Source organism: Temnothorax curvispinosus, unplaced genomic scaffold (assembly GCF_003070985.1).
Source record: "Temnothorax curvispinosus isolate PA1 unplaced genomic scaffold, ASM307098v1 QBEX01012734.1, whole genome shotgun sequence".
Taxonomy (NCBI): Eukaryota; Metazoa; Arthropoda; class Insecta; order Hymenoptera; family Formicidae; genus Temnothorax; species Temnothorax curvispinosus.
The window spans coordinates 303,090-328,060 of NW_020222514.1; the positions used below are offsets into that span (position 1 = coordinate 303,090).

A 24,971-nucleotide genomic window follows, 5' to 3' on the forward strand; every position below is an offset into this window, starting at 1 on the left:
AATTTCAGCATAAAAACAGCAATTTAATAGATATAATTATAGAACAAAATTACAAGAAAATTGAACGCATGTTCTAATCTACGGAAAGTTCTCGAGTTTTTACATTTGCATATATTTTTAATTCCTGGTTGATTTATCTTTATGAAAATAACAAGCTACGCACATAATAGGAATGTTAATTCAAAAATGCTAAAAATATATTCGGAAAAATCATAAAAATTTATTCTTCATTCGGAGACTCGTAACCATTATATTGCTAGTCTTGCGCGATATGTATACGAGATAATATCAGCACAAGTTTTCATATGAACAGAGTTGTGATAACGCAATTTTCAATGAAGAAAGCATTGATTGATTTATAAAAAATCGTCAGCATTTATTAAATACAAATAAAAATTGAGACGTTGAACTAATCGTAGATAAGGAAAGACTCGCAGTGTCTTTTCTTTTCCATTTTTTCATTTGCAGACCAGCACAATCACGTGTGTTAATAAGAAACTTCATACGCAATGACGTTCAAAGCTTAAGCCTTAGCACGTTCATATGTACATTGGTTATTTTAACGCTTTTATTTATCTTTATAAAAGTAAGACTATTTACCAAATAAAACTCGTTAGTATAAAACCGCCGTAACGACATGACACATTTATGGATCTACGATACTGACATACTCGCGATCGCGTCGAATACCTCGGTTCACACGAAAGAGAGAAACTTCCTATTGTAATCCGAGATATATTATAAGATCCATTAAATTACACAATACGCTACGAAGAATCAATGAAAAAGAAAACGTGGCTGTACCTCACTTAATTTATACAACGACCAAATATCTTCGCCAGCGCCAGTGTCGTCTTTCTATTCCGGTAAATTGGCACCGATCAATGGAGAGATTTTATTCGCAGTCAAACGATTGCTAACGAAGTTCGGTACTAAACGAAAACGCAAACCGAAGATTCTCTGTTCCTACTGTTAATTAGCTATTTATACAAATTACATGTCATGACAATTTTCGATAATCGATTCGAAAAAGCGCTCAAAGAGACTTATTGCACATTCGATACGATTACATATTATACACATGATAATCTGATTTAAAGCATTAAGATATACAGCATATGATGTCTGATAATAACAGATACAAAACTCTCATCGAATTAAAATTCAGCACGCGTAGTTTTGAAACTTATCCTGTTGATACGAGATAATGTGAATAATTTTTAAAACGTTTTCAGATTTTAAGAAAGATGGAATGAATCCTTTTTTCCCCCCACATTTTTAAATATCTTATACTTGTTTCTGTTATCATTTGTCGTTACTTCATCGTCTCGTATTTGTCACGTAAAGACTGAAGTACTTCTTGAATTCTAAATGCCAACAAAGCATCATATCGTTACAAAATTGATATTCGTTTTTTTGGCAAAATTATACAACCTCCTGATCGTGTTTTACATTCTTCTATTACAAGAAGCTAACGTATGTCAAAAGATCTTACATTTTATACAAGAATTACAGCTGAAGCTCATCGTTCGACAATTTACCACACATATTTATATGTCTTTACATCTTTACCTCGCAAAGATGAGCTTTCTTTGTTGAACACAAAGAAGACAAAGATTTTACCATAAAAAATATAGCAATCCAATGAAACAGGTGTGAGCTGTGTCGCAGATTCAATCGTGTGTTTTAAACACAGCAAAAATACATCCTGCCGCTTTGTATAGTTTCTATAATGGGGTAGGAAGCATAAATCCAATTCTGTTTATATCGATTTTGAGGCAATGATGTAAACATCAATGAACATAATTACTTAACATGCGAATTTATATTTAAAATACATTACTCGGGATATGTCAGAATTTGGATGAGATCAGTTTCACGTTCGTCTATTTATAAAAAAAAATTGCATAATCTTCTAATAGATTATATTGGTTTTCATCAATTAGCCAAGCAGACTGAATATCTTTGTACTTATCAACTTTTCATCGTCAGTGCTCTTAAAACTAAAATAATTTTTTGGTAAAATATACATCGTGTATGTATGAAAATCCAGACAAATAATAACTGTCGCTTTTCTGAATCGCTTAGAACATGGCATTTCGTCAAAGTAAAATAATTTAATTACACTGGTCCATGATTTCCGATATTGGAGGCTACATCTCAGGCTAAAAAACGCACGTTTTCTGTATAAGGTACTTCATATAAAACACAGAAATATTAGAATGTAGAAGTACGATACTTCATGCTCCTATAGCCTCTGTGTTCGTGAAAGATACGATACATTACACAATTCCTGCGGTAAACGCTTCAAAATCGTTATCATTGGATTACTATATTCCCCGCGCGATATATTGCATTACTTTTGCAAATGCAATGCCTAGTTAACTAACGAAAGAAATTTCGCTTAAAAATCCGCGAGCTCAGTAATATAAACCGAGAGTGCTACCCCTTTGGGGTACTTCTCTCTCTTGTACGCATATCAAAGACCGATCTCCCTGACGATTAGCGTGCACATTCCATTTAAATCTTTAACGCGTACAAGGTATGTGACAATCTCGGTAACAACGTCTACAGATTTTTTTTTGTTTGTTTTTGGTTCTATTGAACTCGGAGTACTGGATATACGGTCGCCTGTAAATACTGGACGTCCTCTGCACTCTATGCCCCTCGTTTGCCTTTTCGTTGCTCTTGCACGGCTTTTCTCTCATTTCCGTTCGGCTTGAGCTTTTGATATGCCTTAATTGTGTGTGTTACGCTCAGTCTGTCCTTTGCGTGACAGGTGGGAATTCGGTATCGTCGTCCAGACGAAACGGGCCGCCGCCTTTTGGTGGGCTTTCCGTCGCTGCTATCATCTCTTGATACTTCTCTGACTCTACAAATCCATTTACATTCAAATTATACAAGATTCCATCTCGATCGCATTATCTCGAGCGGATATAACGATAAAGATGTATACAGACGATCAGCATTCAATGATACATGATATATTTTATGCATTCAGATACGTTTCCAATTGGATTTGGATCCTTCGTTAATGCAAATTCGTTCTCCGAGATCCACAACTTTAGAATTTAGAAATACAAACTCTCTCTTCGAGTACTGTCCAGGACAATACGTTTCTATCTGAGTGCAAATGTTAAATATCTCATTCACCATTGTCTACATCACATTGCCGTGAAATACATTCACTAATGAATTTGTTAATGGATATGAAATTATGGTTTTCTCTAAAAAGAAAATCAGTAATCTCACACAGGCATTTAATTTTCTAATACATACACCACTCTGCAAAGTGTAAAATATAAAACGTGATTTGAGAATCAACAAGAAAACTAACAAATTACATGTATCAATTGAGTAAAAACTATTCTAAAAACGTTCATATGTGCGTATGTGGCACACTTTTCTTTTGTAAAAAGCACTTTGGCGTATTTGCGACGATGTGAATGTTTTCTTGCTTGTTCAAGAATTAAATACGATGTAGGAATAGCAGAGAAAATATGAAACGATATTTACAAGATTAGACAGATTTAAGTACTATGACTTTTATTTTCTACTACTCTATTTCCAAAGTTGTTTAATACTTTTTTTTTCAAACGAAACAATTACCATTTCAAACAATTACCATTATCTGTTTCTTATAGCCTGTTTTCGATTGCACTATCCGAAGACCAAGAGAAAAGAGGAAGAAGATATTAGATAAAAATATCTATCTGTTTTCCGTATCTAATTTTATATATCTCATTAATCTCATTCATTATACTGAGCTTAACGTATAGGAACGATACCGTTAACGAAAGTACGTCATACAGGTACTCTTGATGATTAGTAGTAAGTGAAAGTTGTTCTAAAAAATACGCGTCACTATTACCCGCCACATAACACCATGTATAATTATGACATTAAATACCATATAATTAATACCAACCATTTATGTTAACAACTTTAATAATCATATATTAGTAATCATTATGTACAATCGTTAACATTGTTATAACAGTAGGATATCTATCAGGTAGCCTTCTAAAAATAGACTACTGCTTGTAGGAATTCTCAAGACATTTCGTAACGGGATGCGATAATGCTGGACATTATTATATCTGCTGACTAGTAGAACAACTTGCATAACGTGTGCTTAGTGATTTATACCCCGGGAATATAGACTAGTGCCTACATGCATGTCCTGTGCATACGTGTATCATATGCTCATTTATACATCGTCCTTAAGAATTCGTTCGGTTTACAGTTAATAAGCGTAATAAGACTTGTACTATCGTGGTACAATAATATAAACTGCTCGTATTAACGAGGATGTAGGCCGCGTGAAAAAGGCACATTTGTTACTCAGCGCTGCTCTCATTCTTCCTTTCGCTGCGTGTACGTATGGAATAAATGCGCGAACGCTGGTAGTGAAGCGCACACACACAGAGAGAAAGAAAAAGCTCTAAAGGAGAATTAGGTGTCTCGTGTACGGAGAATGAGAGCGAAAAAAAAAAAATTCGAGGGACAGAATAGAGGACATACCAGTACCTGACATGGAGTCTGGCGAGCGGCCACGCAACACACCCGCGTAGCTATTTATGCAGGCTTCGGTGGAATATTAAAAAGAAAAAAATTACATCAAGTAAGGTCAACTATCGGGCCCCCCCCCCCCCTCCCCTGAGCCCCTGAAGAAATTTATCTGGCTATTTGACTTATAAGGGGGCTAGAAGCGAGAAAAAGAAGACATAAAGCAAATCATAAAAGTAAAGGTGTCTGGAATACGCGGCACACGCATACACACTCACACACATGGTACGTAGCCGACAACATAAGCGTTTCACTAGAGCTGATACTGGATCAACTTTAATGAATGCCATAATCTAACTACAAATACAGGAAGTAACGATTTGTCTACTACACAATGAGACATAGCAACGCATAGCGAGATCTATAGGAATACAACTTTCGTCTGAGCAAAAATACGAGTTTTTATATTTTTCTTGTAGTGCTTCTTTGAAATTAATTGATTGAATTTGCTGTCGACAGATTATTTCTTTTCATTGTTCCATTTTCATGGATAGAAGATAGCAAGATTGACTTGAAGAAAGATTATTTCTTTTTACTTACATTCAATCATTAATCAATTGTATCATGAATATACTTTATTCGTCATTAGTTTTATGGCGTAAAATATGCAAGTATCTGGCAGTACCAACTGTGTGTGTGTATATATGTGGCATGCTTTAAACAAAGAAGGAGATACTTAAACTATTCTGTTAGTGCTCGAGTAATTGCGAAACTTATCACAAAATCACAAAACTATAACTTTTGAACAAAATAGACAAAAGAAACTCTATACACATTCAAGCGTACTGTACTGGATATATAATAAAGAAAGAAGTTTCGCATTATTAAATGTACTTTCAAATTAACTGTCGGTAATGTATCTTTATCGTCAGCTCGCTTCAACTATCTATTACAAAATGCACAGTCCAAATTTCTGTCTTCATACCTGTATTTGTATTATTCGCGGTAGCTGCTGTCCCTGAACCAGAACCGCCACAATCTGATTCATCCCGCTCTTTATCGTCTAATCTGTGAAAAGTGAGTAAGGTATCTTTCTATTTTCTATCCTCATTCTTAAGCCTCTATTAATATGCGTCTATTAATATTATTTTAAAAATGATGATTAAAAGTAACGATCCAAGAAATCAACAATTGAAAATAATGATCATTTGATTACTTTTGTAAGATTCGTCAAGACTATAATATTACGAACCTGTGTTGTTTTATAAGGGTGCAACATCCACTTTCTGTTGGATCCACGGAATAGACGTATAAGTAACCGTCGGCGCTAGCTACTAACAGTTTTGGTACTTTATGTGTACTGAAACACAGACAAGTAAATGTATCACATGTAATGGATTTAACGCGTAGCGTACGTAGATTTAAGATAGCGAATTTTAGATACTTACACAGTGATGGCACAGACATTTTTTAAACCTTGAAACGGTAGGTGAACACTAGCGAAAGCACGTCCTTGAGTAAAAACGTCAGTCACTTGCGACGGCAAGTATGTAGCCGACGCTGTCACAGCCTTCGTCAAATATCCCATCCAGCTTTGTGCTTCGTCTGCAGTTTGTTTGTTTGGCCTACGACGCGAGTAACAGATTAGTTCCTATGTTTCTATGTTTCCTATGTTTCATGGAATATTCATTGAACAAAAAACGGCGGAATGCTATGCTTACGTTTCCTTTGGTTCCTCCAGCTTGAATATATGCACAGTTTCCGTGTTACTGGAACAACAGAGCCACATGGAGTCCATACTGAATGAAAGACTGTTTATCGTGACGCATCTCTTAACTCCGCGTCGAAATTCGAATAACTTTGTACCCTCGTGAACCTGTAAAAATAGAAATAATTTTTTCAACTGCCAGCGGTTTATTAATAAAATACAGCCGTTGTATCTGTGATTTATCTTACGTCAAAGACTCTAATCACAGTGCCCTTTTCAGAGGCTGTCGCCACTTTGGTGCCGTTCGAGCTGAAAGCGATCGCTGCCAATGGACTATCGTGCGCAGGTATCATTGTTTTGGCTTGCTGTATAATTGAAAAACATAAGGTTAAAATTGCTGATGGGTCAAAGTTTCTATTGGATTCATTCAAATTTATTTAAGATACCTACAAGATGGTTTGCGTCAAATATCTGGACTTCCCCAATCGTATTCGATCCTGGGTAAGCTACATAACAATTGTCGCTATTTGGCGAAAGTGTGCAAAGACCTGTAAGATTAGGCGGAGTGTCGCGAATTGTGTGCAACACTCTCATATCTCGTATATTGTGAATGTATAGCGATTCCTCCAGACACACCACCAATCTCTGAAACAAGCGATATTATTTTCAGTATACTCCAATTATGAGAAACATTAAATACGTTATAATATCAAAGCTCATTTATTTTACGATCAAATATGACAATTTGCGATTTAGTATATACATATAGTATATACAATGTATTTCTTAATACGTGAGAACTGTCGTGGGACATAAATTCAGGATTAAAAAGCAAATAGGTCACATAAATATGTCTAATATAATATTATATATATTCTTTAAGTCATATTAATTTTTGTGTGCAAATAAGAGCATATATTAGTTATTCGTTAATGTAAACGTTGGGATGCCGCGTAGTTTCGTGTGGAAACAGCAGACTTGTAATCAGCACGTCTCAGGTTCGATTCCATATACGAATATATAGAATAGAAAATATAGAATAGAAAATTTATATTCTAAGGCTCTCTGGCCCTCTGAGGCTCCTGGACCACATTACGTAAAACACTCATTATTGCAAATGTTCATAAAGACGAAATTAAAATCTTTAAACTAAGACCTACTCAAGGTTGTAAAGTCAATATTAAGTGATTGAATGGAAATATAAGCAGGGTATTGCATAGAGTTCAGTACTAGCAGTGTTAATAATTATTTGTCGAGCGAGCTTACAATCCCTTCCCACGAAAATCGCAATTGTAATGAAACCAATGAAGAAGTCAAGGTTTACGTAGAATTGCAATGCTTTCAAATTAACAGAGACGTTATAAGCTATGTAAAAAGGTCAACACTTAAGTCGAATCTGTTTAACCGCGATTAAAGAAGAAAAAGAACGTAAACATTAAAGTTAAATAACTTACCGCTCTGTTGAGTTTCACAGCCAAAATTGTATTTGAGTAACTGTAGTTACATATTTCTGTCCCTTTCCTAAAGTGGCACACCGTAAGCGTCCGAGGGGATTTAAGACTAACGATTGCCACCAAGCTACTGCTGAACAATCGCTCGACGATGCATATGTCCTCGAAGTCTGCATCATCTCGAAAAAAGGAAATACTCTAATTAATAAAGGTTTCTATTGAATTGGTCATTGCCACGATGAACAAGAGATACGTGACTTTTCAGAGCAAAAAAAATAAATGTCACTTAATAAAAATTGTATTGAATTTTTTTGAATCATAATATAACATAATAATAGTAACATGAAGTAAAAGATATGCAACTTAACTTGAATATATAGTCTTATTTACTCATATTATACAAGATCTTATCATTTTTACCTATGATAATGAAAATAAGACACGTAAAACTTACTGGATGAACAATGCGTGTCAGCGCAAGACAAAAACGCTATAAATATCTTCAACATAAAAGATATTTATAACATTTTTATCTCACTTATGAAGCTTATCACTAAAACTATCGCTCAATCAATCATCTATTATTGTAGCAGTTATCTCCAACCTCCTAGCTCCAACCTCCTAGAATTATTGGCAGAATGCAGGAAAACCAATTATTACCATTTTCATATATTTTCTCAAGATGCCCAGTGGAGCTGATGGAATAAAGTTTATATCCCGACTTCGATCCCACCGCCAAGGACCTGAAAGACAATTAGGAATCTTATAAAGCTATTTCTCCTCTTTCCTTTTCAATTAAAGAGACGTGACTGTACTTGAAACACAAAGAGAGTCGAGTGCCCTCGACTATCTACAATCATATATGTACTCTTTGTTTCTCCGTCTCTCGATATTATTGCCACATCGTCGTTCGCGCGTGCAAATATCATGTGTGAAAAAAAAAAAAAAAGAAAAGTAATAACGAAGTCGCGAATGATACGCAATCGCGCGAGGAGCAGGAGGATAAGTCCTTGGATAAGGCCAAGCGGACTGGCATCGCGGTACGGTGCAGGCGTACGAAGGAGGTGCGCGATATCGCCTCCTTTCCTTTTTCGCCTCTTCCCGCCTCGCCACGCGCGCGCGAAGGCTGGGGTCCCTCGTTAACACGCAATTAATCGGTGAAAGGGGGAGCGGCGAATGTGACGCAGGCGACGAAAAACATCGCGCGAGGGAAACATGATGGTGCGCGGAGTCGCGCGACGCGCGAACCTTGGCGCGAGGCGTACACTCTTATATATACGTGTATACATCGTTTAGGATTGCATACGTATATGCGCGTATACGTCGAGGGAGCGAGAGACGGGGAGACGATCAAAAATCAAAACGAGGCGCGCGCGCGAGGTTAGGATCAGACAAAGGAGGTGGCAATCTGGCAACGGCCCCCGGAAAGGGGTGGAAGGGGGAGGAGAACGGAGAAAGGACGACGGTCGTCGAAACAGCGCGGCGCGGGCGTACGAAACTTACGTGCAGTCCTGATTGAAGTTGACGAAGTATGGCCCGTTGCTCTGCGCGTCGGACGTCGTGTCGGACGTCTGGTTCGCCGCGAGGTTCATGAGTCCTGATATGCTGTACCTTAGCCCTTGCGTTAATACATCCAGGTTGATCTCGCGCGGGATCTCTCGCATAAATCTCGGCGGCACGTGCGTCCGTGCGTGTTACGTGCGTACGCGCGCGCGCGAGAGGAACACACGCCACACGGCCCACACGCTCTCCCGTATAAACGTAAACTTCTTTCTTCTCTCGTCTGCGCCGTCCGCGGGTGCTCGCGTACGAGCGCTCGGTACGCGCAGCGCGGGTACCTCGCGCACCTCGAGCCGAGTACCTCTCCCCCTTCGCTGTCGGCGCCGTCCGCCCCCGCCGTCTGTCCCGCTCGCGCGCTGGTAACGAGCGAGAGAGAGAGGGACACGCGCTCGTCCGCTACGCTGGCTGCCTGCCTCTGCTTTCGGCTCCGGGGCTCGATCCTGGCTGTGTCCGACGACGGCCGACTCCTACAAGTGACTGCACTTTGCTTGCTTTGCTATCGTTCCATATCGAACAGCTGACAGTCGCAGCTGCTGGCCGGAACAGGCCGGAACGGCGGAACGGAACGCGAAACATCAGTCCGCGTTCCGTGCGTTCCGTTCCCATGGCGACGCGCCGGTCCTCCTCCCCCCCTCTCGCCCTGCCCGCTGCGGCAGTTGGCGAGTAGAGCACCTCGACCGGAAGCTTGGACATCGTCCGCCATATTGAAATTAATTATGGTGCGCTTTTTAAAAAGGTTTAAATCAATTTAAAGGGATAATATCTATGGGATTTATTAATAAAAAAATTAATTTCATTCGATGGTTTTACGTGTACAAATATTAATATCTATGGGATTTATTAATAAAGAAATTAATTCTATTCGATGGTTTTACATGTACAAATATTACTATTACAAATAAATCCATTTAAAAAATATTAATAAAAATAGAAATTTTAATGTTTGTAAAATAATAACATTAATTTGGATTTTTTTTAATAATTGTTTGTAATTAATTGTAGATACAGGTGAAATTGTATCTTTGTTAACATAAAATATTAAATTTATTTAAATAAATTCTTTTGTGTAATCTAAAAATCTTTAATATAATTTTTTTATGTTCATAATTTAATACCTCTTTAATATCTATAACCCTTATATATCTTTTTACACCTCTTTATTGCCTCTTTAATCCTCCTATTCTAATTCAATAGTTTGATTTTGAAGAAAATAGTGACTTAATTAAGTACATTATAAATATCTATCGATAAAAATTCAAATTTCCCTCGTAATTAGTCTGGGACACGTGGCGGATCAAATTTACCAATCAAAAAGTCGCCCGCGAGTGGTGTGTCCAAAAGTCCAAACTCTCATTACTTGAGGAACCCCCGTATATATACGAGACATACGATGCGCCCTCGTGGTCGCAGACGCAAAAGCAGCGGGTCGATTTTCCGTACATCAACAGACAGCGGTGGTGGTACTGTCAGCGTTCTCAGCTGACGCACAAAAAGGATAATAGTACAACGTCGAAAATGGTAATGAAACGCACACGCTTTTCAACCACGTCGATCGACGACGTGCGCTACGACGAGCGCACCCGCGGTATCGTTCGACCGTATTTTTCTTTTCCTTTTTCTTCTTTTTTTTTTTTTAGTCGTTTGGCGAGAAAATAGCATCGATCATGCAGAGGCCCGGACAGGACCCCGTCGCCAAGGACGACGTGCCCTGGTGGATGAAGTACGCGGGTCGTGGACTCGGCACCGTAGGCAGCATAAGTAAGCCCGTCCATATCGATACCGTGTCGCCTGCAGCTTTCTTTCCCTTCGTACATCGTGCGATATTTCGATATCTTTCTCTCGCGTGTGCGCGCGCGCGCGCACACATGTGTATCACGCATGTGAGATGTCATTATTTATTCAATCACTCAATTCGGCGACCAGAAAATCACCCTTTTATCTGATTTCTGAGCAGTGGCGTTCGCCTCTTTTCACCCTTCCGTACGTTGATTTGTATACCAACTTTGTGTGAAATTTGTATAATACTAGATACAGAAGTTAACTACGACTTCAGGCTACAAGCTTTCTCAAATGGAACGTAATTCGTAAATGGAGATCGCCCGGTTTATTTGCAGTTGCGATCTTTCTCGGTGCCTGGAACTGCGCCGGTATACTCTTGGGTCAGATCGATTGCTTAATTAGCGGTATGTGGCAGATGGTAGCTGGTTTTCTGGTCGTAATGGTCGAAGCGCCTTGTTGCTGCCTGTTCATCGATTTTGTACAGAATATAAGCGACTGGGTGGAGAAGAAGCCTTATTGGAATAGAGCGGCCGCTTACTGTTTGTAAGTCTCATTTTATTTTCTCCATAGCTTTTGAATCGCAGATTTATAGACTCACTTTTTTATGTTACGATTGAATTGAATTCTCGTATTTATTGATTTAGAATAGCATTACCAGCAGTCTTCCTATGTCCTGGACTGAGTAGCATATTTGGCAGCGGTTTAATATTTACAACGGGTATAATATACGGATTGATGTCCCTGGGCAAAAAGTAAGTATAATTTTCTCGGACATTTCTCAAGGTATAATCCATAAGACAATCAAATAAGAGCTTTATTGACAAAAAAAAAAGGAAATAAGCCAATTGCAGAAATTTCCAAGTACAAAATATAATTTATATTTAATCGTCAATATAAATAATCTTTTACCACCAAAACCAAGTCAATTTGACTTGATAAAACAATCGAATTGAATTGATCCAAAAATGTATCAAAAGGATTGCAATCAGTATTGTTACTTCGCATAGAACGTCTCGCAATACTGATTGTACCTTTCTTAATTTTTCAGCTGTTTTAGTAATTGATCTGTCTTTGATAATTCCATGTTTTTGTACACGTCAGTTTTAATGGGAAGTTTAAAGTGTTGTATTGTGAGGTTACGTCGTCAATTTGATGTAGTTTTATTGACAAGAAGTCGCTAATGTGCTCCAAAATCGCAAGAAAGATTTATGTTATTTCATTCTTATCGAAATTTATAATTTTCAAGGAAATGAGTGCTGTAAACCAATTGCCTATTTATTTCATCTATTTTTCTTTTCGATTAACAGGATACTTGTTATACAGTCTCACATCCAGATACCATCGCTTTCAATTTATTTAAAAACTACATAATGTATGCTTTTTCCCCCTGCCTTTTAACGTATACCTTTTTTGCTTTGAGGTGGAAGAGCGATTTTTATATTGTGTATGTGTTTTTAATGCTACCTTGCTTTGGTTTTGTGAGAAAAGCGTGTTAGAACTGCGTGTGCCAGAGATATCTTGAAGAGACGAAGGAAGATACAGCGGTTTGGAAAAAATAACGGTTTATTTTGTTTCTAGCTGTATAACGATCGTCGCAAAAAACTTCATAGAGTTAATGAAAGACGCATCGCGTTGGCGTGAAATAACTTTATCTTGTTTTTGATATGGTTTTTGCAAAGTGTTTACTAATGTATAACATAATAACAGAGGATTTAGGCCCGACCCAGCAGGAATGACGTCGGGCGTGGGTTCCCCACAGGGTACAGTGCCTCCTACTACAGATCACCATACTACTCTGATGGAGGATCCTGACGTCTGGAGGCCTACATAAATCCATCAAACATTCATTGCACCACTTCACTAACTAAGGCAATAATATACAAGATTTAATGTTATTACAAAATCTAAGTACAATGCTTCGCTACAAATGTTCATTCTGTTCTCGGCATATAATCTTTGTTGTCATTCTATGTATTTTTTATTGTACAGCTGCTCTGATTCGATACTGAATCGAAATACTTTCGAATATGATATAATTTGGAGATTGATAATTTCCACAAAATAACGTTCTTTAAATAACAAAGTATTGAATTGGAGTAAAGTTTGTTCATTTAATTGACATTCCACATTATTTGCTTATCAACTTTCTGTTATGAGCATTTAATTGTTTAATATAGTAAATATTATGTGTCTTGTGATGTTTCTGCATTTAATTATTTCCCGATTATTACGTTGATTAATATAATCTATATTTTATTATGTTGAAACTTTTATTATTATAAGAATTGTAATTACAATATAATTTCTGCTTTTATTTATGTAACTAATTTATTTGTCTACATCAATTAAGTTATTAAATGTGATTGCGTTAATCTGTAGGTATTTGTGTGCATGCAGTTATGAGGAAAGAAATTAATTCCAAATTATAATTCGTCGGATACAATCGTTTTTTGTATTTAAAATTCCAGTAATGATAAAAGAATTATTTTTTTATGTTAGCAATGTGATGAGTACATGATGTATGACAATTGATTTTATCATGCATAACACTACATACATTCAACAACGTTTTGACAAAAGTAAAAAGTCAAACGATCATTGACAATTGATTTATTACCGTAACTATATTAAAAGTAATGCTGCTATATGTTATGCTTTTGATAGAGCAAGTGCGTATTAACATTTATAATTTAAGTAAGACATTGTGAAGTTTACGTATGATTATGTCTCTTGATAAGTTATAGATGGGAAACGGTCTATATCGATAAGCTAGAAATAATAAATATAGACTCACATCTAAATGCTATAAATGTTCTTGATAGTAAAGAAAAAAGAGAAGCATTTCTGAAAAGATTAATGTGATATCCATACTTTAGGGCACCTTTTGGCGAAATGAGAACAGCAGCGATGGATGTTCAAGCTCCATCATCGAGCATGCGGTCCACACTAGTTGAAAATATTCAGCCAATCGGTGTTAGCAGTACCCCAGCTAGTATTGTTTGATCGTTAGGAATTAATTGGGTGAGCAATCTAATTTTTTGTTTTGTACGAATGATCATCAAGTGATAACTAATCGTTTAAATGATCAATAGTTTAAATAAGTAAATGAGCGTTGCGCGTTTCGTTTTACTCTAACGTCGATACAAATTGTAATTTAAGCGTCCCAATAATAACTCCACAAGACATTTATCAGGACTTTGGGACAAGGTCGAATACAAATTGTATCACGAACATATAAATTCAAACGTGTTATGATCTGAGAAGAAATCTAGAAAGCAAGTTCTTGAACTTTAATACTTAGTACCGGGATTTCTCTATTTTAATCCATCTTCATTTCGATGTTTGAAACACATTGATAAGAGTTGTATGCGCTTGTTATATCTTATGTTTGTATGAAATGTTGTATATAAAACGGAGTGGGATACATTACGAAGACAGTATAGAAAAAGATTTGTTGCTTCATTTTAATAATGCCAAAGTCAAAGACTGTCATAGAAAATGATGTTCATGGGCCTAGCTATCCAATAGGCCCATCTGTCCATTGTATGTCATGAAACGTTAACAGGCAGAACGGTAGAAAATTGTAGATGATGTAACTTGTTTTAACGTATGTAATATTAAAACGCTTTATTTTGCAAACAATTAGTTAAGTAAGTCAACCCGACAAATGAAACTGAATAATACTTCCGCATTTGAATTGTAAAACACATCGTTTTCAGAATGTCATACAAGAAGCGTGAAAGTTATAATATATTAGTTTGATATTCCTTTTATGTATAATATTACGTCTATAGATAAGCCTCTCTCTGCCAAATGAAACTGTATATCCATAAAATTTAAATGTGTTTGGAAACGCTATTTGTATATTTATGCGGTATTACAATTCTTATTGTAGCATTGTAAACTTCAATTTGATTAAGCCACAAATACGTGCGCAGGGTGAGTTAAATCTTTAGCGTTTGTAATCTCTCGGCATGTAATTGTAATCTAAGACTTTGATGGATGAAACATTCCGTTTCATTTTTCTTTGCTGCATACGTATTGGAGTTATTTTATTTTTATTTTTTACAATTAAAATGGACTAGCGCAGTTATGTAACGCGTTTATATCAAAGAAAATTCACATACCATATATATGTAAAACCATCTTATCGTGCGATATGGCAGAGGGACATAATAATCCTTATGATTGGCACAATTTCATGTCAGGCGAATTTTGTATAATCACGAATTTGAATATTGCATACATACAGGTTGTGTTACTTCATTGTATTAAATTTTAGTGATAGGCTTCTTCATCCTTCTCGATATTAAGTTAAAGTCAAGTCAAAGCATTAAAGTCAAGTTTTCCTTAAAAAAAAAAAGAGAGAGTAGGTTGTAAGAGAATTCCCAAATATCTACTATATTACTACGTGACATATCGTGTATATATGCATGTATTCTTACGGATGCCTATACCGCACGATTTCTAATAGTTCATTTAAACGATTGAAAATATGCATATGTTAGAAATTGTGAGCAAAGGCACTTAGGGCACTTAGCCGCATGAATATTAGCTTCGTATTGTTCTACCTGCGTTGCGCTTTCTAAATTACTGAGATTAGATGTGCCAAAAGCGCTTGTTAATCACCATAGTCATTAGCTGAATTTTTTATTCGTAATATCCGTGCCGATATAAACCTTTTCGACATCGTATACATTTCTTTCGTATTCGAAACTTATAAATTTGTATTACAAATTGTTCTCTCCTTATCCCACACATTCCTCATATATGTTACTTAATTTATTTAAGAAAAAGAAACTGTAAGATGTTGTATTGTCGTCTGGCTTTTACTCGATAAATGATTTATATTAGAGAAATGATTGCTCATAATAAAATAAATTCTTGTGATCGATGCAGTTACGTGCGTGTGCTGTCACACAATAAGAGAAATATCGAAAGCATGTATGTGTCTGGTGTGTCATTGATTATACAGGGTATCTCACTTCCAAGGAACGAGCCGTTAAAGTAATTTTTTAAGTAAATTAAAGACCTAATATTAAATCCTAAGATGTCAATGCATCTCGATAGTCTTTTAAATTATAAGCAATTGAGAATAGATTTTTTTTCTAATCAAGAAATTAGAAGGAAATGAGGAAATCTCCAAGAGATTAGAGAAAACACAGTTTTAATCTTTGTTTTGTCTCAAGTAAATCATCATGAAAAAATGTGTTTATCTGTTTCTGAATTTTAACGTCAAAATTTAAATAGCTATATGTCAATTAATAAAAATGTCTCGTTATTTCTCGTTGAAGAAAAAATTGATCAAATTCATAAATAGATTTTATCATTAATGATTGAACGATTGATCGATTGGCAAAAGTGGAATATCCTGTATATGCTACGTATAATTGCTGAGTATTTTTTATTTGAATTCTCAAGATTAATCAGCATATATTAGAATAATGGAATGTAATGTCCTCGCGATTAATAAATATAATGAAGAGCAAAAATGAGGTTTAGATGTAATGAGTAGAATTGCATTTGCACCAAGTTTTTTTTCTTCTATAGCCTCGTCGCGCCTTCTCTTCCAGCAATTGGTCGGAAAATCGGTCGCAAGAGCGATAGAGGAAAAACGATAATGAATAATGTTCAATCACGCTATATTCGAGATAGGATAACATTCTTGCTCTCCATTACGTAACAATTGAAGGATATATGTGATTATTATTCTATTAGAGTGATTCCGCAATATTGCTGTATTCGTTGAGAAAAGTTAATTATGTTTTAAGTAAGTACAGCTTATTTAAGATATAGAAAACCATATGTTCTCTGTGGGAGTAAAAATTCAAGATATTGCATAGCAATGCGTGTGTTGGTTTCATTCCGCTGGACTTGTATATTTGTCTCATAAGCGCTCCTTTTCCATATAAGCCTCATACAAAAAGCTTGCACCGAGAAAAATGCGGAGAGAGAAGTTTACACATTGGAAAGATGTCCTTTTGTCTTGCGAATGCAGTGAAAACTTTGTTCTTCGTTAAAAGTTTAGTCAACGCTACAAATCGATGTTCTTTGTTGATTTAATTAAAACGGTACTCTGTTTACTGTGTCGGCAAATTCTGTTGACAAAACACTGCAAATTTAATGAGGACATAAATTGATGGACATGCTAATCCGCGATAATTTCCAGAACGAATGGAGATTAAATGTGTTGCCAAATTGGAGATATACATGCCATTAATATTTCGTTAAATATCCAATTCCTTTTCGGAATATTAAATGGGCGGGCTTTTTTGCTGAAAAAAATAATTTTCCAATTTAGAGCTATCTCTCTCAGATCATTTTTCGAATGGTATGTAAACAATGTTCTAGTAATAATAAATATAGTTCGATGTAATAAGTAATATAGGAAGAGAATGAATAAATAGTGAATGGTTTATTTATCATTTGCGTTACTTTTTAAGGCTTATTCGAGTAAACTTAAGTGGCCACATGCAATATTGTACATACAAAGAAAACAAATTTGTCACGGATGTAATAGAAATTGTAGTATTTGATTAGATGCGTAAATTGATATAAACAAATTGTGCATATATATTATCTGACAATGCAAGTTAACAGGCATACGTGACTAATTAGTTGGATTGGATTGAATTCATTATAATTTAACATTAAATAGCTAAAAGATGAAGAAATGAAGGTATATTAATTATTATTGATATAATTGATTATGAAAAATCGTCATTCTATTTAAATCGATCACTTATACAATCGATCTATATTCTGTTAACGTGCATGTGAGTATTTTCTTTTGTTAGAAACACGAGGACCAGAGCTTATCAGGTAAAAGTTTGAACTTTTTCCGGTCCGCCATTTTCAGATCATGTTTCAAAAATGTTCAAATCAGTTTATTATACCTATGCTGTTTATTTATTAATAAAGGAATTTAATTCGATAGTTTACATGTATTATTGCTATAATAAATGAATTTGCAAAAAATAATGGTAAAATATGCTTTTTATAGTCAGCTTAAACATAATTGTCCAAAGCCCGTATCGCGTTAAAGTCCGTATCCAGACTACGAATTGGGATTGAGATTGGATTAAAATTTAATCAATCAGAACAGAGAAAACTGATCTCAGGTTTAGTAAACTTTGCTCTGATTGGTCAAATTTCAATCCAATCTCAATCCCAATCCGTAGTCTGATATACGGGCATTTACGGATTGGAAATAAAATTGGATTGAAATTTTAGATAGATTTTCAACAGAATAATGCTAGGTCTACAATGCGAGTCGTAAAGTCGTGAGTCATAAGAATTGACCAATCACAATCGAATTTGAGAAGAATAATCGACTGTGATTGGTCAATTCTTACGACTCACGACTTTACGACTCGCATTGTAGACCTAGCATAACGCTGAAGCCTTGTGACCAATCACATTGGTTCGAATTGTCCGAATTGTTTAAATGTGATTGGTCAATTCTTTCTCCGTCCGAGATCTCGGAGCGTCGCGATTTATATTTATTTCTAGCACCCTACAGATTTTTAGTATTTTTAGTATTTTCTGTGCGTTTCGTTGGGACGATGGTTAGATCGCGCGCTGCGGTTGGCAACGTTGGCGGCCTAACCTGTTCGAGAACCGAGGCAGCGGATCCGCGGTGGTGGGTAATTTTTTGAGCCACCGTACGTTGGGTTCGCTCCGGTTGTGCGTTGTGTCGCCGCGCTCATTGTCGCACAGGACGTTGATTGTAACGGGCACAGGAGCGCGGAGGTGTTTCCCGGCGACAAATTTCCTCGTGTGGAGAGAAGCGTTCGCGTCGTTTCCGACGCGTTTGCGAAACAAAGCGGGGCCCTGCGCCGCATTTTCGTTACGAGTCTCGCTCCTCGGCCGTTGTTATTCCTGTTATGTGGTGGTGAACATCATTCAGGTAAGCGCGTTGGTTTTTTTTTCTCCCCTTTAACGTCCCACGAGGCGACGATGCCTCTTGTTCCTCTCCGACGGCGGTCGTTTTTCGCCTCGCGAGAGTAGCGAGAAACGAAGAGAGAGAGAGAGAAAAAAAGAATATGGTGCGCACAACGAGAACGCGAGTAGGCCTCTATTTCGACATCTCTCCTTCTCTCTCTTTCCGTCGCGCTCACTCGCTCCTGCTCCGTTCTCCGTGTGCCTGTGCGTGCCTCTTTCTCTCTCTCTCTCTCTCTCCCCTCTCTCCCTCCCTCTCTCTCTTTCTCCCTGTCTCTCTTTTTCTCTCTCTTTCTTTCTCTTTCTGTCTCTGTCTTGGTCGCTCCGAAGGAATGAGTCGTGCATCACAATGTAACGGAATACCCATCCGTTGGTTAACCTTTTCCCTTTCACAAAGCTCTTTTATCTGCGACGAATTTGGAATATTCTCGATAGAATACATCCGCTCCGATTTGCGACACGTGTTAAGCGTCGTTCGGCTTTCCGGACTTTTTTCGTTTTTTTTTTTAATCTCGAGTTTAAAGATATCCTATACAAATGATTCGGAGATAACGGAAATGCTCCTTATCCTAGATGGTACCATATTTATGTAAAGAAGCGATCTCTTTTCATCAGCTTGTACCTTATCGTCCCGTAACTTACGCTTTGAGTCGTAACGTGTGCAACGTATATGTGTGTAATTAACCCTTAAGCGGGGAGCACACACTTCTGCATAACGCATAATGTGTAAGCATAAGAAAATTGATTGGTCTATTTTCTTATGCACATGTGTATGGACCAATCAATTTTCTTATGCTTACGCAATATGCGTTGTGCAGAAGTGTGTGCTCCCCGCTTTACAGTACAATGCGAAGATACGGCCACCTTATTCATACAAACGTGGGTATCAACGTGTCCGACTATACTTTTCCATTTATTTAAAATGGTTCACAAAATTTATATTTTCAAGTTTCTAGAACAAGCGTATGTACTTCATTTTGGAAAAAAGTTAAGTGTAGTATAAGTGGGGATCCTTTGAAATTTCAAGAAATTTCGAGAAACTTCCATGTATAGAAGTCAATCGGACACGAAATATCCATGTTTGTCCTGTAAGGGTTAAGTGAATCCCATTAAAAAAACCAGTGTTTATTTCTACAGAAATTATAGTAGTATATAGCGGCAGTGACGCTCACGCGACAAGCATATAGGAACAGGATGTCGGGGCACAGAGGTGGCGGAGGGGCTGGAAGTCACCAAGGTCCCCCGGGCCTCAAGCAGATAGATTTGGATCAAATTTGGGGAGATCTGCGCGAGGGCATAGAGCAAGTCTATAACAGGCAGGGCATGTCCAAGCCAAGATACATAGAGCTGTACACGTATCCTTTATATCGTGAAAGATAATTCTCTAATTTTTTTTCTTTTTTTTCCTCCCGCAAACTGGTTGTTTGCATTGTCATGTATTTTCCTATTACATCGTAAAATTTCTATAGACATGTATATAATTACTGTACAAGCGTTCATCAGCAGCTAACCAGGACTACAACTAAGAGTAAAAAGGGACAAATTCAGCAAGGAGGCGCGCAGTTAGTGGGTTTGGAGCTATACAAACGCCTGCGTGATTTTCTTAGGAATTATCTTATTAATTTACTCAAAGTAAGTGTATTATAAATGTCGTGCTTTCGATCAAAAGATTTTTGAACAAGTGTCGCAATAATAATGTATTACTCGCAGCACGGCGTTGACTTGATGGACGAGGATGTGCTGCAGTTCTACACGAGGCAATGGGAGGAATATCAATTCAGTAGTAAAGTATTAAACGGCGTATGTGCATACCTCAATCGCCATTGGGTACGAAGAGAATGCGAGGAAGGCCGCAAAGGAATTTATGAAATTTACCAATTAGCCTTGGTTACTTGGCGAGATAATTTATTTAAACATTTAAATAGACAGGTAAATAATATTCTTGCGAGTACCAAAGTGTATTTGTTATGCACACATGCGACAAATCTGCGCTTTCTTCTAGGTTACTAATGCAGTGCTTAAATTAATCGAGAGAGAACGCAATGGTGAGACGATAAATACCCGATTAGTTAGCGGCGTCATCAATTGTTACGTAGAATTGGGTTTGAACGAGGAAGACCCGGGTGCGAAAGGGCAAAATCTAACGGTGTATAAAGATTCATTTGAAAATATCTTTCTCGAGGATACGGAACGATTCTACAATCGCGAGAGTTCCGAATTTCTTAGGCAAAATCCTGTAACGGAATATATGAAAAAGGTATTTCCAAAAGAGAATACTGATAAATATGCGAAAGAATTATATTTTACTCTTCTTTGCATCTTCTTTTCTGTACAGGCTGAACAAAGATTATTGGAAGAGCAGAAGCGAGTGCGCGTTTACTTGCATCAAACGACTCACGAGCGACTGGCGAAAACATGCGAGAGGGTACTTATTGAGAAACATCTGGATATATTCCATTCTGAGTTCCAGAATCTTCTGGACGCTGATAAGAACACAGATTTGGGTAGGATGTATCAGCTAGTAGCGAGAATACCAAATGGCCTTGGAGAGTTGAGAAATCTTTTAGAAAGTCATATTGCCAATCAAGGTCTCGCAGCTATAGATAAGTGCGGAGACTCGGCAGCTAACGTACGTTTTTCATTTAATGTAACTGATAATGTAATTATTGCACACATGAGATATCGCGAATCGCCTAAGTGAATTGACGGTCTTTCTCACTCGCAGGATCCGAAAATTTATGTAAACACGATCTTGGAGGTACACAAGAAGTACAACGCTTTAGTGTTGGTCGCATTTAATAATGATAGCGGCTTTGTTGCTGCCCTGGACAAGGCTTGCGGACGGTTTATCAATAGCAATTCTGTCACAAGGGCAGCAAATAGCAGCAGTAAGTCACCTGAATTATTAGCCAAATATTGCGATCTGCTGCTTAAAAAGAGTAGTAAAAATCCAGAAGAGGCGGAACTTGAAGACACTCTTAATCAAGTTGTAAGTATATGATAAATTTATTTATTTCTGTGCTTGAATTCTCTGAACAAAGAAATCGAGTTAATGGCATTTATAATTTTTCTTTACAGATGGTAGTATTTAAATATATCGAAGACAAAGATGTATTTCAAAAATTCTATAGCAAGATGTTAGCAAAACGATTGGTGCAACATATGTCTGCCAGCGACGACGCAGAGGCTTCCATGATCTCTAAGCTGAAACAAGCCTGTGGATTTGAGTATACTTCAAAGTTACAACGCATGTTCCAGGTATAACATGTTATTTAATCAGAATATTTTTAAAATATGAGATTAAATTTTTCTATTCTATTCTGCTCGCATTGATTAAAACTTGTTAAAAAGGAACATGGAACTAGAAACTCGCCACGTCCTCATCGCATTTGGATTATGCTAAGAGCGAGATTTTCGTTAAAAAATAGCAAAAAATTTTTTGATATTGTATCTCCTATTTTGTATTTTTAAATTTTAATTGCATATTTAAAATCAGAAGCCTAAAAAACTCTTATGTGTATAATTTTATACGTAAACAGGTTTTTTTTAAATTTGGCTGTTATATTGAATCCATTATTTTGATTTATTAAATTTCAATTTCAGATTTGCAATTAACAATCCTAAAAACCTCCATGTACTAAATTCCGCAAATTATGTTCAACAGAAAAATTTTTGCAACAAAGGATTAATCGAACGAGAACGTAACTTTATTTTTAGTGTTCTGAATTTTTTAATAAACATTCACGATACAGTTGTAGATATTTTCTGAATTGATTGATAAACAAGCTATTTGAAATATTCCCAAGTAAAAAACAGTGCACAGAAGTTTGAGCAATGTATAGGCTATGTAGTAGATCTTTTTTTATGATTCAACGACTAAGACACTTATTTTTAAGAACAATTTCGATTGAAATATTTTTTATAATGTAAAATTTGGAAAGATTAATTCAATATTTGCAGATATATATTTATATGATGCTTGTTAACATGTAAAATACACTTCTAAGAATTAGTTCCTTATTGTAGTATTCTATAGATTGTGTATAATTTTGAGATCTTATCAATAGATAACGCATTTTGTTATTAAGAATTCTTAAAAAATATTACAAATGTAATTGTAACAATTTATCCATAGGACATTGGTGTATCAAAGGATCTAAATGAACAATTCAGGAGGCACTTGACAAATTCTGCTGAACCTTTAGATATAGATTTCAGTATACAAGTTTTATCTTCTGGTTCATGGCCATTCCAACAGTCCTTTACATTTTCTTTACCAAGCGAGGTAAAACGTGCCAAAAATATCGAATCTTAATCTTTTTTTTTTTGGGACCTTCGCCGATTACTTACTTACTCATAATTTTCACTTGCAGCTAGAAAGATCTGTACATAGGTTCACTACTTTCTATAGTTCACAACACAGCGGCAGAAAGTTAAATTGGCTATATAATATGTCTAAGGGGGAGCTACATACAAATTGTTTTAAGAACAGATATACATTGCAAGCATCGACTTTCCAAATGGCAGTTTTGTTAGCGTACAATGGATCTACATCATGGACAATACAACAACTGCAATATGCAACACAAATAAAGATGGATTTTTTACTGCAGGTAATGTGACAGTTTGATAGTGATAGGCAATATGTTGAAAATATAAAATACTTAAGAGTTTCTTCGTACAGGTTATTCAAATACTTTTGAAAGCCAAGCTTTTAACCGCAGCTAGCGATGATGTAGCTGAACTGACCCCGTTATCGACGGTAGAACTTTTTACAGGATACAAAAAGTATGTCACTTTTATACATGTATATACATATCTCTAACTACTACTTATAACAATTGCTACAACAGTATTTATTCGTTTAACAGCAAAAAGTTAAGGGTAAATATTAATATACCGATGAAGACGGAATTAAAGGTTGAACAAGAGACTACGCACAAACACATAGAAGAAGATAGGAAACTTTTAATTCAGGCAGCAATTGTTAGAATTATGAAAATGCGGAAAGTATTGAAACATCAACAGTTGGTGGCGGAAGTATTGAACCAATTAAGCTCTAGATTCAAGCCGAGAGTACATGTCATTAAGGTGAGTTTATTTATTTAAAAAAGATTCTGTTTTTTTCCAATATCACTCGTGTGCACAGATGCAATCTATATAATATATAAATTGCATCTATGCACATGAGTCAATATTTTAAAACATTTGACTTACACCCCACTATGGCTTTTATCCCTTCATATATTTTTAAAAATCTTATAAAGACGATATTACTGATTTGTGTAAATATAAAAATTACGTAATAATAATACCAATGTTTTAATAAACCTAAAATACTTTTCTTGCAGAAATGTATAGATATTTTAATTGAAAAAGAATATTTGGAGCGCACAGAAGGACAAAAGGACACTTACAGCTATCTGGCATGATCAGGGCAACGATACAGCAACAAAAACAAAATGAAAATAATATACACACTCACTCATTCACTTTCATTGATATATACGTATCAGACTTATTTATTTAAGGTCTCGAATGTAATTCCCTATTTTTATTCTGTATGAATACCCTTGTACCATACTGTCATTCTGGTCGCATTTAGAGTCTGGCTTTTTATATATCTTTTAAAAGATATATGAATATAGCGTAAAAGATTGTTAATAAAATTATTTCGTAATTATTAGCCAATGCTAGGTGTGTTACTGTCTGTGCTGATTTTCAAAACGAGGCGAATATCGCTTTGCTGTAGTATTACAAGATCATCATTTAAGACTAGATAATCAATAGATAATTATATAAAATTATAAAAAAAAAGATGTATTTTCATTGCATTATTAACACCAATATTTTTCAGCCTTGTAACTGAAAATACTAAAAATAATTTATTTTTTACAACTGAAAGGAGCGTATTGTAAATGTGGAGGAAGTAAAAGATGTGTTATGTCCACTATTATATATGTATATATATAAAAGATTATCATAAATTGTAATTGGTTATACGAAAAGAAATCAACTTCACA

General features: G+C 36.0%; 3 protein-coding genes across 9 annotated transcripts; 2 read left to right on the forward strand and 1 right to left on the reverse strand.

Annotated features, from left to right (window-relative positions):
• Positions 1–453: 453 nt before the first annotated feature.
• LOC112462734 (WD repeat domain phosphoinositide-interacting protein 2) lies at positions 454–9,785 on the reverse strand. 5 transcript variants are annotated; one of them, XM_025028673.1, is made up of 11 exons: positions 9,172–9,785; positions 8,329–8,411; positions 7,672–7,838; positions 6,668–6,862; positions 6,466–6,582; positions 6,231–6,385; positions 5,958–6,134; positions 5,762–5,869; positions 5,495–5,577; positions 4,525–4,587; positions 454–2,872 (listed from the first exon to the last, which is right to left on the reverse strand). In XM_025028673.1, the coding sequence occupies exons 1-11, from the start codon at positions 9,330–9,332 to the stop codon at positions 2,757–2,759; spliced, it is 1,425 nt and encodes a 474-aa protein (XP_024884441.1). In that variant the 5' UTR covers positions 9,333–9,785; the 3' UTR covers positions 454–2,756. The 5 variants fall into 5 exon arrangements, with proteins under 5 accessions (XP_024884441.1, XP_024884443.1, XP_024884440.1 ...); XM_025028675.1 differs by having other exon boundaries at positions 4,531–4,587; positions 9,172–9,784; XM_025028672.1 differs by having other exon boundaries at positions 4,531–4,587; positions 7,672–7,847; positions 9,172–9,784.
• A 731-nt stretch (positions 9,786–10,516) lies between these two features.
• Positions 10,517–17,943, forward strand: LOC112462735 (calcium channel flower). Its single transcript, XM_025028676.1, has 5 exons — positions 10,517–10,746; positions 10,866–10,986; positions 11,343–11,550; positions 11,652–11,759; positions 13,884–17,943. Exons 1-5 carry the CDS (start codon positions 10,744–10,746, stop codon positions 14,008–14,010), a joined length of 567 nt encoding a protein of 188 aa, XP_024884444.1. The 5' UTR covers positions 10,517–10,743; the 3' UTR covers positions 14,011–17,943.
• A 672-nt stretch (positions 17,944–18,615) lies between these two features.
• Positions 18,616–24,534, forward strand: LOC112462758 (cullin-1). 3 transcript variants are annotated; one of them, XM_025028735.1, is made up of 13 exons: positions 18,616–18,916; positions 20,086–20,303; positions 20,418–20,580; positions 20,659–20,877; positions 20,951–21,205; positions 21,284–21,577; positions 21,674–21,937; positions 22,027–22,206; positions 23,084–23,233; positions 23,322–23,561; positions 23,633–23,736; positions 23,820–24,039; positions 24,300–24,534. In XM_025028735.1, exons 2-13 carry the CDS (start codon positions 20,143–20,145, stop codon positions 24,378–24,380), a joined length of 2,331 nt encoding a protein of 776 aa, XP_024884503.1. In that variant the 5' UTR covers positions 18,616–18,916; positions 20,086–20,142; the 3' UTR covers positions 24,381–24,534. The 3 variants fall into 3 exon arrangements, with proteins under 3 accessions (XP_024884503.1, XP_024884505.1, XP_024884504.1); XM_025028737.1 differs by having other exon boundaries at positions 18,631–18,649; XM_025028736.1 differs by lacking the exon at positions 18,616–18,916 and adding an exon at positions 19,051–19,524.
• Positions 24,535–24,971: the final 437 nt, after the last annotated feature.